Raw genomic sequence first — 15,187 nt, 5'->3', positions numbered from 1 at the left:
TTGCTCTAGATATATACCATACAGGTATATTTACCATACAGGGCCATTTTTAAGCAAGTTCACCTGAATATCTGTTCGTGTCGTGATGACGTAAAAAGTATTCTATAAACAGTTTGAATGTCCTGCATCAAGGGACCAACGTCCTGTAGGAATATTTGTGTTTTGCAAGCTTGTTTTTCCTGAATTTCTTCGATACCATTTAAATTAGGTATCTTTTCCATTATCACAACCGAATGAAAGAGACACTTAGGTGGCTTTACTCAATTGTGCCACCCTGTATACATAGTTTATATTTATACACAGTTGGAATAGTGTGGGAGTAATTGTAATAGATGATATGTTATAACTTGTAACAGTTTCTATATTAATCGTTTATTTCATTAAATTAATTCATAAATTGGTTAAATTTCATTGGTATCTTCTTGTAAGGGATAAGAAAAATGCATTGACTACTCCATATAAGAGTATATGATGAAATTAAAAAAAAAATACAACGAGAAAGAATATATTTACATAGTACAGTGTATATAGACATAATATAAAATAAATATATGTATATATATAAATGTAACAGTATATAATAATATAGAATATAATATATAATATATAAATAAATATATTTATATAGATACATGAAATAAATATAAAGTAGCTTTGTCAATGCTTTGCATAGATGTGGAACAATCTGACATGCGTGGACGATTTCCTAAACCGGGCATTTCACAAATTGGGTCTGGTGGTCGGTCGTCATCCCGGTTACTTCGTGATAGTTCCGGTTCTCGTTGCCTGCATCTGCTTCACCGGATACCAGAGAATCCATTACGAGATAGATCCAGAGTATCTGTTTTCTCCGACAAATGGACCAAGCAAAATGGAGAGGGCGATCGTCGAGCAATACTTTAAGGTCAATTACAGCTACAAATTTAACCTGGGTCGCATTACCAGGCCAGGTGAGTCAGATTTACCGACGCCAGTCAAATTACTTTTTACAAAATACGTCGACGAAGTTCAAGGAGAAAGTGCATCAACTCCTCCTGTTTCTTGTTTGTATTGTGTGTAATTTCATGCTGCGTGAATTAACCTGCTGTGCAGAGTACAGTTTGTTGTTATATAGTCTGAGAACTTTCACGTTTCATCGAGCCATTGTTAATCAACTGCTGACTGGAACCATTCGCCTGGTTCCCTACGCATTTTACTTTTTAAATTCTCTTTTCCTCAATTTCCCTGCCAAATCGCTGTTCGTACGAATTTTAATTACTCGCAAACGTATTCGTGAAATATTTGTCGGTTTAAATAGGTCGATTCGGCCACGTGATCATCACATCCAAGGATGGAAACGATAATCTGCTGAGAACAGCGGTGTTCGACGAACTCGGGCAGTTGGACAAGATGATCAGGAACACGAAAGCTATCTACGAAGGGGAGGAGTTCACTTATAGTCAGATTTGTGCCAAATGGTTGGACACTTGCTTCAACAACGATATTCTCGACCTACATCACGTCATAGAGTAAGTATATTGCTAGAATCGTGGCATCGTTAATTATTAACTTCATTAAGCAACAGATCTTTATGTGTTTGCTAGGACAAATATCTAAGTTTCGATGTTTCCCTTATTTTAACATGTCAGAAAGATCTACAATGTTCTAAGAAAATGTTGAACGTAAAATTGAAACAGAAAATCATCTACGTTAATAACAATCGTTCATACTTTGTACAAGCTCGAGATATTTTTCAAAACAGGAAGATACAATTGCATATTTTGTCATCTTTCGTGAAAAACAATATTTAGAAGAATATTTTTAAGATTAATCGGTGTGTTTGAGGGTCTAAGTAGTCGGTAGCACTTTGCAGGGATGTGGAAAAGAGGGAGCTGAACCTGACGTTCCCCGTGACATTGAACCCCGTCACTTGGGACATTCACCTGTTACCAGTCTATTTTGGAGGTAGCGTGATCGACGAGGACCTGATCATCGAGTCTGTACCCTCCATGCAGCTGGCCTACTTTCTCACAGTTGACAATGCTCGCCAGGATGCGATGTAAGTTCGTGTCCAAGCTTCCACGTTACATACGTACTCAATTGTTGCTGTTAAATATATTACAAACATTTTAAAGGTATAGAAGAGAACGTAAGAAATTGGCAAAATCGCGAGCATACGGAATATCCTGATCCTATGACTCACACTGTATATCTAAAATCCTTTGCATCTTGAAAATAGCGGAGCAGCCTGGGAAGAAGCGTTTCTTGAGACGCTGAGAGAAGTGGAGGATAACAACGTGTTCAAGCACATCGCTACCGCCAGGTTCGCTTCTAGGACCTTGGAACTGGAGTTGGAGGAGAACACTAAGACCATAGTACCTTATTTCTCGAGCACGTTTATCCTAATGGCTCTGTTCTCTGTGGTGACGTGCATGATGACCGATTGGGTACGCAGCAAGCCCTGGTTGGGACTTCTTGGAAACGTCTCTGCGGCAATGGCCACTGTGGCGGCGTTTGGTCTCTGCATATACCTAGGTGTCGACTTCATCGGGTTGAATCTGGCTGCACCGTTCCTCATGATCGGTGAGTGGACGCGAATATGCCTTGCTGTAGAGCAAAGTAGCGATATAATATAAGATGATAAATTTGATAAAATATAGGAGACAGATATTTTAGATTTGAAGCTCTCGTGATGATCGATGGATGTCATGCTCTTGACTTTTACGAAGAGGATTGTATTATGAGTGGCATTCTTGCGTTAACGCGCTTCGCGAACGTTACAGTTCGCTTCTTCAGGGTACACCTGAACATTGAATTTCCGGAGTGAAAGTGCGAGAAGAACGAAATATTAGGTGGTTCCATAAGTTACGCAGTTGGTTTATTTATATTTATTTACTATTTATTATATTCTATATTATATTAATTTATTTACGTACATAGCTCTCGTCTAACGACAGTTTGTTTTCGTATATTGGACAAACAGAAAAATGTATCAGATGCGTGACGATTGATCGATGATAAAAAATTTCTCTACCATTTATTTGTGAAATTACGTATTCAAATTTCCGATAATGTAATAACGGCTATGTTATTCCTCTTAGACTCAACTGTTGAACAATATTGCGTTATTTACCGAATGTCCTGATAATTCTGTACACGAAACGTTAAAGAAAGAAGTGCGTAACTTTCCTCTGCCAAGATGGAGTAAGATCATAGAATGGTACTTGATTAGTATTCTTTGGATGTAGGTACATCGGCAGATGAATATATAGAATTCCGACAAAAGAGTAACGTTTAGCTCTTTATTGGCGTTCGGTGCACTTTCGTTTGCGATACAAGGTGTCTGATGTAGGTTAAATAGATTCTATGTCATAGCGGTTCGCGTAATACTGAGAAAATTACGATAGCACCTAGAACGCCAAGGATTCAACTCAAGACCTATAGAATTCTTAATCGGATCAAAAAAGTCCCGACTCATGTTCGTTGTAATTTCAATTTGCCAGATTGTCGGAAGAACCGCAATACTAATTTTATACGGAGTGAATGATTGATGAGCGACTCATTGTTGTGCGAATTCTCAGAATAATAAGTGCGAATGAAACCACAGTTCAATGTGACTCGCATACTCTTCATGATGACTTAGTATCGATTCCGGAAATGACAGACGAACTTTGAGCTTTTTGGATACCTTGGATACTTTCGAGTATTTGTGGTACTTCTGATGCTTTTGGATACTTTCGAATACTTTTGATCTCTTTGATTACTTATAATATATTTTTATACTTATCATATTTTGGATACTTTTTATACTTGCGAATACTTTCGATACTTTAATGCTCACAAATACTTTGGACACTTGCGAATACTTTGGACACTTGCGAATAGTTTGAACACTCGCGAATAGTCTGAACACTCGCGAATAGTTTGAACACTCGCGAATAGTTTGAACACTTGCGAATAGTTTGAACACTTGCGAATAGTTTGAACACTTGCGTATAGTTTGATCACTTGCGTATGCTTTAGACACTTGCGATTACTTTGGACACTTGCGAATACTTTGGACACTTGCGAATACTTTGGACACTTGCGAATACTTTGGACACTTGCGAATACATTGGACACTTGCAAATACTCTGGACATTTTTGAATACTCTGGACATTTTTGAATACTCTGGACATTTTTGAATACTCTGGACATTTTTGAATAATCTGGACATTTTTGAATACTCTGGACATTTTTGAATACTCTGGACATTTTTGAATAATCTGGACATTTTTGAATACTCTGGACATTTTTGAATAATCTGGGCATTTTTGAATACTCTGGATACTTTCGAATGCTATATTTTCAATATTTTCGAATACTTTAGTTATTTTTGAATACTTGGATAGTTTACGAGAACTATACTTTGAATATTTCATATATTTTTTTCATATTAAATGGATCCTACGGATTTTGTTTGTTTAAATTTCCAATAAGAATTGGCGTTCTGGTAATTCGAAAAGAAAGAAGAAAGATTTCTCAATGAGCCGATCGGACGTGTGCAACGATCGTGGTTGCCTGGTGGCTGGTGCATACGAGCGTAACGACGGAAGGGAAAAGTCGCGACGGCGGCTTCCGCTTTTCACGCAAATCACCCGGTGCTCGCCGATTCCAGCCTGTTTCCCTGATCTGTGGCCAGTCGATCGAATCGAGGAGGGCTGTTAAACAGTGTTTTGCAACAATTTCGTCAATGATCATTGCGTTACGACTCGGTTGCTTTCCCCAGTATACACAATCTTTGATTAATTGTAATTACGCCTGTTGTTGTTGATTCTTTCGATGATTAATTCGACGTTCTTCTTAAGCTGCCAGATAAATATTTCTTATAGCAATTAATATAATAATGGAAACACTTGTACGACGGCTAGTATTGTCTAATGGACTGGTGAAAAACGAATGTAGCTTACATAACCAGTACATTTCTATCGACCTCTCAATTTTAACTTTACTTTCGCTGCGCTGTTAAAAAGGAATATTTTAATATAAAGCGAGTAAGAATGAAAGGAACTTACCAAGCACAGCTAAGGATGTAATTGCCAAAACAAACGATGTATTTGATTGGAATAGTACGATAAGCGATGGAAATTTACTATGTTCCACTACTTAAATATATGTGTCGCGTTCAATTGGCCGGTAACTGAGTGAAATGCAATGTTAAACGCACTGAGATGAGCGCAAAACGTGCATTTCCGAAAGAAATCCATCGAACGAAGGATGGTTCGACGGAAAAGTTTGGATGGTAACGCGGGAAATGGTGTGGAAATCGGTCGTCCTTGCTTGAAATTGAATAAACGCGTTTATTAGCGGTTATAAATCGCCGTCCAAATGTAGACAGGCTGAATCACGAATAAGCCAGCCATTCTGATTCACTCGACGCATTAACTGCCGCCTTGTTATCACGTTAATGGCACTGTGGTCGTTTTTATACCGACCGAAGGGGTGTTTGCGCCGACAAATCGCTCCCACAATGACTCAGCTGTGTCACATTGTATTTTCTTTTCTTTTTTTTCTCTCGTTCATATTCATTTACAACCAAGCAGCCTGACGCTATTTCCAATTAATCGAACTGATCGATCGAATTGTTTGCAGGTATCGGAATCGACGACACCTTCGTCATGTTGGCGGCCTGGAGACGAACCAGTATAATGAAACCGGTGCCTGAAAGAATGGCTGCGACTCTCAGCGAAGCTGCTGTCTCCATCACTATCACTTCTCTCACTGACATGATATCTTTCTTTATTGGCATTCTCTCGCCTTTCCCCTCGGTTCAGATCTTCTGTATTTATTCAGGTTCGTAGCACGCGATTTATCTAAACGCCAATAACTCCAAGGCTAAATGGATCATTTGTTACTTTGTTTGCCTCAGGATTCGCCGTGGTCTTCACCTTTGTCTTCCACCTGACCTTCTTCACGGGTTGCGTAGCCATTAGCGGTTACTGCGAGCAGAAGAACCTGCACAGCGTATTGTGCTGCAAGGTGCAGCCTCTTTCCAAATCTTGTAAGTCTCTGTCGCTCATGTTTCTTTTTGTTCGAACGTTAACTTGCTCCAAGTAATACTCCGATCTCTACGTTCCGCGACCTCTAGCACGACGATGGCCGAAAGAAAGCTTAACACGTTGACTGCCACGACACCCGTATTCGGGTGACAGCAAAGTTTCCGGTAGAACCGCGTCACCCGTATTCGGGTGGCGCTTGTTTGACTACTTGCAAAGGAGTCTAGAGGAAATAATAAAACTATTGAATTGTTATAAAAGTAATACGAAAATGGTTTATTAAAAAAATTATTTACTCGCGTTACTAAAATATCGATGGGAGTACCTAGCACAGAACGCTTGGTACTGCGGCACGCGTGGCCTGACGGAGATTTCAGTGAAAACACGCGTGGCAGTCAATGTGTTAAAGGGTTAAAGGAGGAAGAAACCAGGGCCGCGTTTATACGTTTGGAAGCCCTAGGTGTGCAACGTGGTTCTTAAACGTGACCTAACAAGGAGCGAGATGCCAGCTTCTTGCGCCTAACGCGTCTCACGGCAAACGCGGCCCTGGAAAAAACGCTGTAATTTTGCGAAACTGAATTATATTATAATAGACGAGCGTTGGTGGAGACAAAATGTTGAAAACTGATATATGTGTATAAGTAAACTTGACGTTAAATTTCGGACTAGATATTTTCAAAATCAGACAGTCTACGAAGACTGTAGGCAGAAGAAAGTCTGAAACTAATATACGTGTACAAATAAATTCCGAATAAAAAAAAAAAAAAAAAAAAAGAGAAAAGAAAGAAGCAAGCGAAACTAGTCGAACGAGATTCAGGGCTAACATCTGAAGAAGCTGCGACGCTTGAGAGCGAGAAATGGAGCTGCAAATGGATACACACGCATTTTCTTGTTACGTAACTGCTGAAGAATCCGCGGTGGTCGGTAAAAGTAAGAGTTCGACGATCGTTTGCGACTCATTTCGGTTACTACATCCGATGTAACCATCCTGTTTACTTACACGTACGCGGCGACGGTAACAGGGTCCGTTAAATCGCCAAAGAAGACGTTACCCGGAATACTTTCACGGGCAGAGCCTCGTCGAACGTATCATTCGTTGGTTTTATTTGAACTTTCATTTATTTGCCGCTTGCCACGGAACTTTCTATGCTAAGCAACGGCCGGCCGGACCCCGGACTCTTGGGGCCATTACACCAACGCTGCTTTATTCTTATTTCCATTCTACGAAAGGTAGCCGCTCTAAAAATCCTCTTAGAACAGACCTTTCTTTAACTAAAATCTTCTCACGAATACCGTTTTATCGTAAGAAGTCGGTACACGATCATTGCGAGAGAAAGGTCGTTGTAAATCGCCGGCGATTTCGATCGTGAAAGCCGGAAGATCCTGACCAACCGTCGTCGAGTCTCTAAAATTAGTTAGAAATTGTAGCTCGATGCACCAGCAAGTCCCTTGCTATCCCTTACACCGGTTACGAATCGACAAATCGCGTTGGCGATAGCGTTTAGCTGTAATTGGCAAAATTAGAAATCGATCGTCTTGTGATCCGAATCGAGTTACTTCGTCTGTGTACTCCTTTGGTTCTTGCCAACTCGATGAGAAACCGACGAGACGCCAGATGTCCGGTGGTAGCCGCCGGTTACGCGAGAAAAGCGTACCGGGTTACGTTAGAGTGTCGCTAATTCGTTAGATCACCGCTGCGTTACATAACCTCGTCACTTTCTCCCGAGGCATTGTCAACAGCTATAAACAATAATACCGTCTTGCATATTTTTGCAAGACTCGCGTTTTGCATATTCCAGTTTTTCCCTTTTCTTGCTGCTTTCGATGGTCTGTGAAAAGCGGCAAACGGTATTTGCTCATTTCCGCGATCACTCGTGCACCATCGGCTGGAAAACGCGGTGAAAGTGCCATTTCAAGGTGGTTACACGCACCATCGACGCAAATATAATTTACACGGCGAACGTTGCTTTTATCTTCACGCGTGGCTAGGCCTCAAAGGTTTAAGGTCGTTGGAATTTATCATTAGTAATTGGTATCGTGACTCGATCGAGAAGAATTGGTAATCAATCGGTAAGCAAGAAAGGCGGCGGACACACGTGGTCAACGCATCTTGGAAATCGATTGTCCCGATCAGGAACGCGTGCTCGGCGTATTAATGCGAGTCTTCGTATATCATAACGTTCATTGTCGTTTTGGTGCGTGACATTGTACCGTCGTTCTCCTCTGGCTTTGTTCCCGCTGAACAATGACTCCGTACATTCTTTTTCTCACAATGTGTACGGGATTCATAGTAGAAGACAATGCAACAGATTCTCGTGAAAAGAGCGATCGCGTGATACACCACAACCACCCCTTTCCACTTGAATCAGCGAACTAACGACGAACGAATGTTATTTTGTTTTTCAGCAAACAGATCGTGGCTCTATAGAGCAATGTGCAGTGGAGGAGTAGACCCGGACGATCCATACAACCCCATCGATAACCCAGAACACGGCTGCATGAGCTGGTTCAGAGATTATCTGGCTGCCGCGCTGAATTGCAGACCCGTCAAGGTCATCGTCATCCTGATATTCGCCTGTTACCTTGCTGGCGCTCTTTACGGCCTGACGACTCTTCAGGAGGGCTTGGACCGTCGCAAGCTCTCCAAGAACGACTCCTACTCGATCACTTTCTACGACCGGCAGGACTACTACTTCCGGGAATTTCCGTACAGAATACAGGTAGATAGAATGCAGGCGATCGTTATCCGAAGAGTTGCAGATTCTCGTGCAGATTCGCGATTTTTGTAATTTTTCAGGCACGCGGTATCGTATTATTTTGACACAGAGACATTGATTTATTTATTTTCTACTATATCGACAAATACGAATAACGAAAACATACAGGTCCAGCGTGAATGACCTGAATATTGAGATACAGTAGATTTGAATAATAAATTTAAATGATAATAAGATAACAAAATATAATGGAGAAACGGTTTTAACGAGAAAAGGTTGAAAATCATTGTTTTGGGTAGGTTTGGGATTGGTTTTTTAATCGAAGAGATTTTTGAGAGGAAAGAAGGAGAAAGTGTTTCTAGCGAAGAGGTCCAGGAACCGCGACAAACCTCCGAAGATTCATCAACCTGCGAGTAACTCGCTACACGCAATTATGTCACGTGGGTAACTTTCTCTCGGCTTCACTGCGTCGAAGAAAAGTGACTGGCATTGCGTCAGACGGTGCTGTCGCGATTTTTCTGGTTCAATCCAGAGGACGTTCGCTGGAACGTCGAGAGTGTCGCATTCTCCGCTCCGGAACCCCGTAATTGTTAGTTTCTGGCGAACTAGGCGTGGCTGGAAGACACTTAATTGCCGTCCGGGCTATAGGAGGACTTTCAAGTTCATAGAAACCGCTCTTCGTAATTTCATACCTCATTCCGCGTGTTCAATATCTTTAGATCGCGAGTAAATGGCGAGCAAAAGACGAAGAAAGTTTCCTGGTCTGAAATTAAATAATTCCGCCGATATTCGTTGACGAGTTTCACGAACCAGTTGCTGCGAGGCTCTACAAAGACTTTTGTCACTTTTGTTTCAGGTTGTAGTGAGCGGAAAGTACGACTATAGCGATCCGGTGATTCAAGCGCAAATGGAAAATCTGACCAGGTCCCTGGAAGCCAGCAAGTACATCAGCAGCGCTCCCATATACACGGAGAGTTGGCTCAGAAGCTTCCTCAGCTACGCCAACAACAGCGCCACCGACGTGGAAATCAAGGACGAGAAAACTTTCATCAAAATGTTGAAAGACACTTGGCTGTCCCCCAAAAGTAGCTTCTCTCTGGACGTGAAGTTTGACGAGACCGAAGAGCACATCATCGCCAGTAGATTTCTGATCCAGGCAGTGAACGTCAGCGGGACCAACCAAGAGAAAGACATGGTGAAGGAACTGCGTCGGATTTGCACCCAGTCTTCGTTGAACGCCAGTGTCTTCCACCCTTACTTCGTGTTCTTCGACCAGTTCGAGTTGGTGAAGCCCACCAGCATCCAGTGCATGGTCTTCGGCGCCCTCATAATGATGCTCATCAGCTTCATCTTCATCCCTAACGTCCTGTGCTGTCTCTGGGTAGCCTTCTGTATTATCTCGATCGAGTTAGGCGTGGCCGGGTATATGGCTCTTTGGGACGTGAACCTGGACAGCATATCCATGATCAATCTCATCATGTGCATAGGCTTCAGCGTCGACTTCACCGCTCACATCTGTTACGCCTACATGAGCTCGAAGCAAAAGACCGCGGAGGACAGAGTGAAGGAAAGCTTGTACAGTCTCGGTCTTCCGATAGTGCAAGGAGCCACTTCAACGATCCTCGGTCTCATAGCTTTAGTGCTTGCAGGTACCTACATCTTCATGGTGTTCTTCAAGATGGTGTTCCTGGTGATATTCATAGGAGCTATGCACGGCATGTTCCTGCTGCCCGTTCTGCTCTCTCTGTTCGGCCCGTCGTCCTACAAAGACAAGAAAACCGACTCGGACAAGGCTGAACAGCGGAAGGTGTCGGAAAAGGATTTGAATTGCAAACTTCAGCAGCCTTACGTGATCCCACACCCGACTCTCACTTACTATCATTCTTCTGCACCCGCGAAAAGTCTGCAGGACAGTCCCGCCACCAGTCTAGCCGCCTTCGAAGACAGGGATCCTGGTCTGGGCACCAGCGAGGACAGCAACTCTACGGAAAGTGGCTCCTCCCAAAGTAGAAGAAGGGAAGGCCAGCTGGAACCAGAGAACCAAAGGCGGCACGACGTCTGGAGAAGGTCCATAGGCGTTCTCTATGGTACGTCTCAGTTTCAGACCTCTCCACCGCCAGCTGCTCCTCCTCTGGATTATTCTGCCACGACCCCAGAGACTCAGAACGATCAGAACGATCAGGAGCGACGAGCAGTCAGGACGGTGTCTTATCTGGGTCCCTATTCGCCTCAGAGGCCGGCCAATCAGCTGCACAGAGATCACAGGAGAAGTAGATCGTACCATAATCTGCATCACTCGTCGAGGTACCTGACTGATCCGCGTTATCCTTAAGAACGAAGAAGCAGAGAACGAGTGTAACTTGTGCACGGCTTGCAGAGGGAAATCCAATTTTTCTGTCGTGTGACGGTCGTCGAAAATACGGTTCACGTTGTTTGAGAATTTCTCTTGGAACCTGGCAATCAGGCTCGAAAGACTTGCTCGTGGCTGTAGATACAAATCGGTGGCTGGAAGAGCAGCGAATATGTTTCGCGAATAGGTTTCTTCCCCGAAGCGGTATATTTAACAAGAAGGGAAGACAGAGAGAAAGAAAGAAAGAAAGAAGGAAATCTTCTCAGGAACGTCTCTGCAAGTCGTGTTCGTCTTAGAAAGGAGACTCGAGTGTAGACTCGTAAGTAAGTAAAGTAAGCAGAGACTCGTTTTTCAAGTGTGAGCTCTAGGATACTGTCAGAGGAACTGTATGGTAGAAAAATAGCACCTTCTAAGATCGAATTACGTCAGCCGGTATTTTTAAACATTCTGCAGTCTTTTTTTCCCGTGATTATTTTATTAGAAGAAACGAAAGATAGACTGACCGTGGTCGAGCTTTGAAAATCCAGGCTGACGTTGATCGAAGCAGCGAATTTGATACGTTTTTACCTTGAGCCGAATGCATGATAACGAACTTCCTCTCCGATACTAGTTCGACCACAGTCTTTTATTTAAACTAGTAGCTTCTAGCTGTACCAGCAGGCAACGGTAGTTACCGTGCACGAGTCAGTGGAGGATCGTGGGAAACGACGAAAGTGGTCTTCCACGATCTGCAGTTAGAACGTAAGAACGAATCTGCTCAATGGAAATCAAAACCAAAACGCAACAGCAGGGAGAGTCAATTTTTCAAGCAAAAAATTCGAAGAACCGTCGATCGTGCCTTACCATGAAATGTGTTCTCGATAAAGAAGAAAAGAAGGAAAAGAAGAAATTGCAAAGTAGTCGCGAAGCAAGCTTACGACGTTCACGGCCGTGCTACGGCGAAACGAAATCGAACGGAATCGTGGAAATTTTTAGTTCGACCGAGAAACGAACCGATTCTCCTCCGGTGTTTCTCTTCTTTGTAATTCTATCACGCCGCTGATTTCAAATGTGTGACACGTGCGTAGAGTACGACTGCGAGTCAACTTGTATTGTATTCGCGATTTTCAGTGGGAACTCTGCTCTCCTTATTTTAGCAAATTTTTTATAGCGATTCAAGAAAACTAATCATGAAAAATTAATTGTCGATTTTGTTGAAAAAAAAGCTACTATATATTATGTATTATTTAATACAGAAGAAGGTATTACGGAAGAGATATAATTTACGAGCGATGTTAAAGAAAAGCGAGAGAAAGTTCCGAAAGAGAAATACGTTCGACAACGACCATTTATTCCAAAGGAAATATATTCTTCCGTGATTTTTAATGGATGCAATAAACGATACATGCTGCGTGTTCGGCACAATTCTTTCTGTATAGCACAAACGAGTATGCGTGTTGGTGAATGAGAGAGTGCAGCGAATATTATGCATTGTCACAGAGTGGCAGCTGCCATTGAGAAACTTCTTGTAAGCGAAATATATTCTGGTAATGATTTCCTGATGGTTGTTTCCCGGAACCGTGTTCTCGTCCTTCCTTTTCCATGCAAAATACTTCGGCAAGAGGGAGGCCCTTTACAAAGCTTGGGATGTCCAACTAACTTGTTAAAACAAGAATCACCAGATCCTATGAATACGTGAAAAGTTCGCTTTAAATCTTCTCTTACCTTTGAACGAATAAACAACGCTACAGAGAAGTTGCAGAAAATTTACCGTGAGCATGGAACAGAACCTCGGAACGACTTATCCTTCGCTTCCTTACCTGCAACACAACCTTTCACCGATAGACTTGCTAGCAGTCGATGTTACCGCGTCAGCGGTCGCTTATCCAACGCGAACATGGATTCTACACAGACAGTCGATACAATAGGTTGCTGCAGCCTTTAACCAAAATCACAAATGGCACTTCGAAATGGAAAATTTCGAAAAAATTCTATATTTTCCCTTTTTCCATTACGGACGCGGTCGCGTGATTTTGTACGTAGAGAGAAACGTAGAGTGGAAGAATGCGTGCACGAGGCTAGGGAGATAGCAGGCTGAAGGAAGAATCCCTATCCCTAGATCTTCTTTTATTTGCTCCGGCGAGTCCGGCCATGCATGAAACACCGAGCTTAAAGTCGACTTGCCCCTTTTGGGATATTGCATCCCCGACGTCTCGGATAGCAGGCGATTTTCAAAGGTTTCCATCGGAACAGAGATTACCTCAGGATTCCTGTACGCGCGAAGGAACGCTGCTATCGAGACACAGTGAATCGCCGTCCGAAGGAACAGCAATGTTTACGAGGCCAGAAAATTTCTCCAGACTGCGCAGTGCACACGCTCTTGAAACTGTCGTGATATTCGACACGCGACGTCGCACATTTTTCTCAAATTCGAAGCATTTACTGGGTGGAGAATATCGCCGAGCATCCGCTTTCCACGAAAAGGAGAAAGTAGAGAATTTTTGTACGTCTCCAGGCATCTGAAATTCTAATAATCGTTCTAACAAGCATAATTTTATAGGTGCTGAGGTGTCGAAGCAGGATCATTTACGACGAACATTAAGGGAAAGTTGTGAAAAATTTAGAAGCAATGACGAAGAAATTGACAGTGTCACGAGATACGTTGGAGATGTTTCATCTTGTTTTAGAAATGAGCCGAGGAAGAAATGGTACAATTAGTAATAGGATTATTTCAGGAAATATTAGCTTGTTGGAAAGAATTCTGTCGTTTTGTAAGGAAATAACAGATTCACGATAGTTTTTGTTTTATATTATTTTATTGAATCATGTACGATTCATTTCGTTCTATTGGAATTAATAATATTAATAATATAATAATATGCTATTATCGAACAATAATGTAATTCTTCTAAATAACGTAATCTGTTATTTTCTTATGAAGCGAAAGAAACTTTTCGGACAACCTGATATTTGCATCGTGAAACCTTACCTTAATTTGTGGCGTTTTATCGTTGTCAATTAGCAATTTGAGCAACATGTCACGTACTATTTGTTGCATTTCATGCATTTGTTTCCAAGTTACGATGCTTCCAAATCAGAAAGTTTCAATTCTCCATCTGCAATTCTTTACATTTTGTACAACTTTCCCATTACATTTGCCACGAATGATCGCACTTTTACGATTCGTCAGGACTTACGGAGCGACGTCTTATTAGAATTCTAGGCGCCCAGAATTCTAGTGGCAAATACAAATTTGCCAGTTTCTCACCATCTATCTTTCTCTATTAATCCTTCTGAAATCGATGTTTACATTTTCGCTGCCGTTTGCCAGTGGAATTGTTCCATACTGCGGAATCGTTTTAAACGTTTTATCCTGTTATCTCGCCAGGATAACAATCCCATCCATCGAACGCAATATCCTCCGATAGAGCAATTTGCTGTCAGAGAAAATAGGGAACATTGGCGGGAAAACGTCTCATGAAGTGGCAACTGTTATTTTTTTGTCAACAATGCATTACCATACTGTTGGAAAGTAAAAAGGGGAAGAAATCGGACGTTGGAAATGCTCTACGATTGGTTGGTGGCCAACGTTGTCTCGTTAATCGTCTCGTTCGATTAGTTTTACAATCTATTATTGGCCAGGTCCATTTCGATGACAGACGCAGGAGGTGTTCCGGATTTCAATTAAATCTCGCGTGTCGGTGGTTCTATACGAGGAACGAATGTACACAGCAACTTTTAGCCGCAGTTGACTAATCACAGTTGTGGCAAAAATGCATTTAGAGTTGAAAAATCACACGTCGTTGCGCAGTTACAGATATCGATTCAGCCAACTCACTGATTTAATGTCACTGACATTTAATGTTCAGGTTCGTTAGCGATAACAGTTCGTGTCCGACTAACTTTTGTTTTTCTCGAAGAACCGCATTAACCAGTTAACTGTTGCGACCTCCTTGAAAAACGTGTACCTAAAGTGTGCGCGGAAAATAAGCGGTGACGAGTATACTCGACGAACGCAGACGCATGTCTAAATATAGTTATAATATAGAATCAAGTTGTAACGAAACGACTGTTTCATTTGTTCGTTTTATTACTGCGATTTACCGCGATTACTATTGCAATTTAA

The 15,187-nt window shown here is 42.0% G+C and overlaps 1 protein-coding gene across 1 annotated transcript in view; it reads left to right on the top strand.

Annotated features, from left to right (window-relative positions):
- Nucleotides 1–12,618, top strand: part of LOC132914970 (patched domain-containing protein 3) — a 40,371-nt gene extending 27,753 nt beyond the window's left edge. Inside the window, exons 2-9 of the mRNA XM_060974534.1 lie at nt 674–950; nt 1,298–1,508; nt 1,853–2,038; nt 2,219–2,562; nt 5,612–5,812; nt 5,889–6,020; nt 8,422–8,735; nt 9,589–12,618. Coding sequence (XP_060830517.1) covers nt 674–950; nt 1,298–1,508; nt 1,853–2,038; nt 2,219–2,562; nt 5,612–5,812; nt 5,889–6,020; nt 8,422–8,735; nt 9,589–11,064 — 3,141 coding nt within the window. The 3' untranslated portion in view covers nt 11,065–12,618. The remainder of the gene's footprint in view (nt 1–673; nt 951–1,297; nt 1,509–1,852; nt 2,039–2,218; nt 2,563–5,611; nt 5,813–5,888; nt 6,021–8,421; nt 8,736–9,588) is intronic.
- The last annotated feature ends 2,569 nt before the right edge of the window (nt 12,619–15,187 follow it).

This window comes from Bombus pascuorum, chromosome 15 (genome assembly GCF_905332965.1).
Source record: "Bombus pascuorum chromosome 15, iyBomPasc1.1, whole genome shotgun sequence".
In the NCBI taxonomy this organism is placed as follows: domain Eukaryota; kingdom Metazoa; phylum Arthropoda; class Insecta; order Hymenoptera; family Apidae; genus Bombus; species Bombus pascuorum.
Note: the sequence above shows the minus strand (reverse complement) of the source record. Positions and strands in the feature narration are given on the sequence as shown.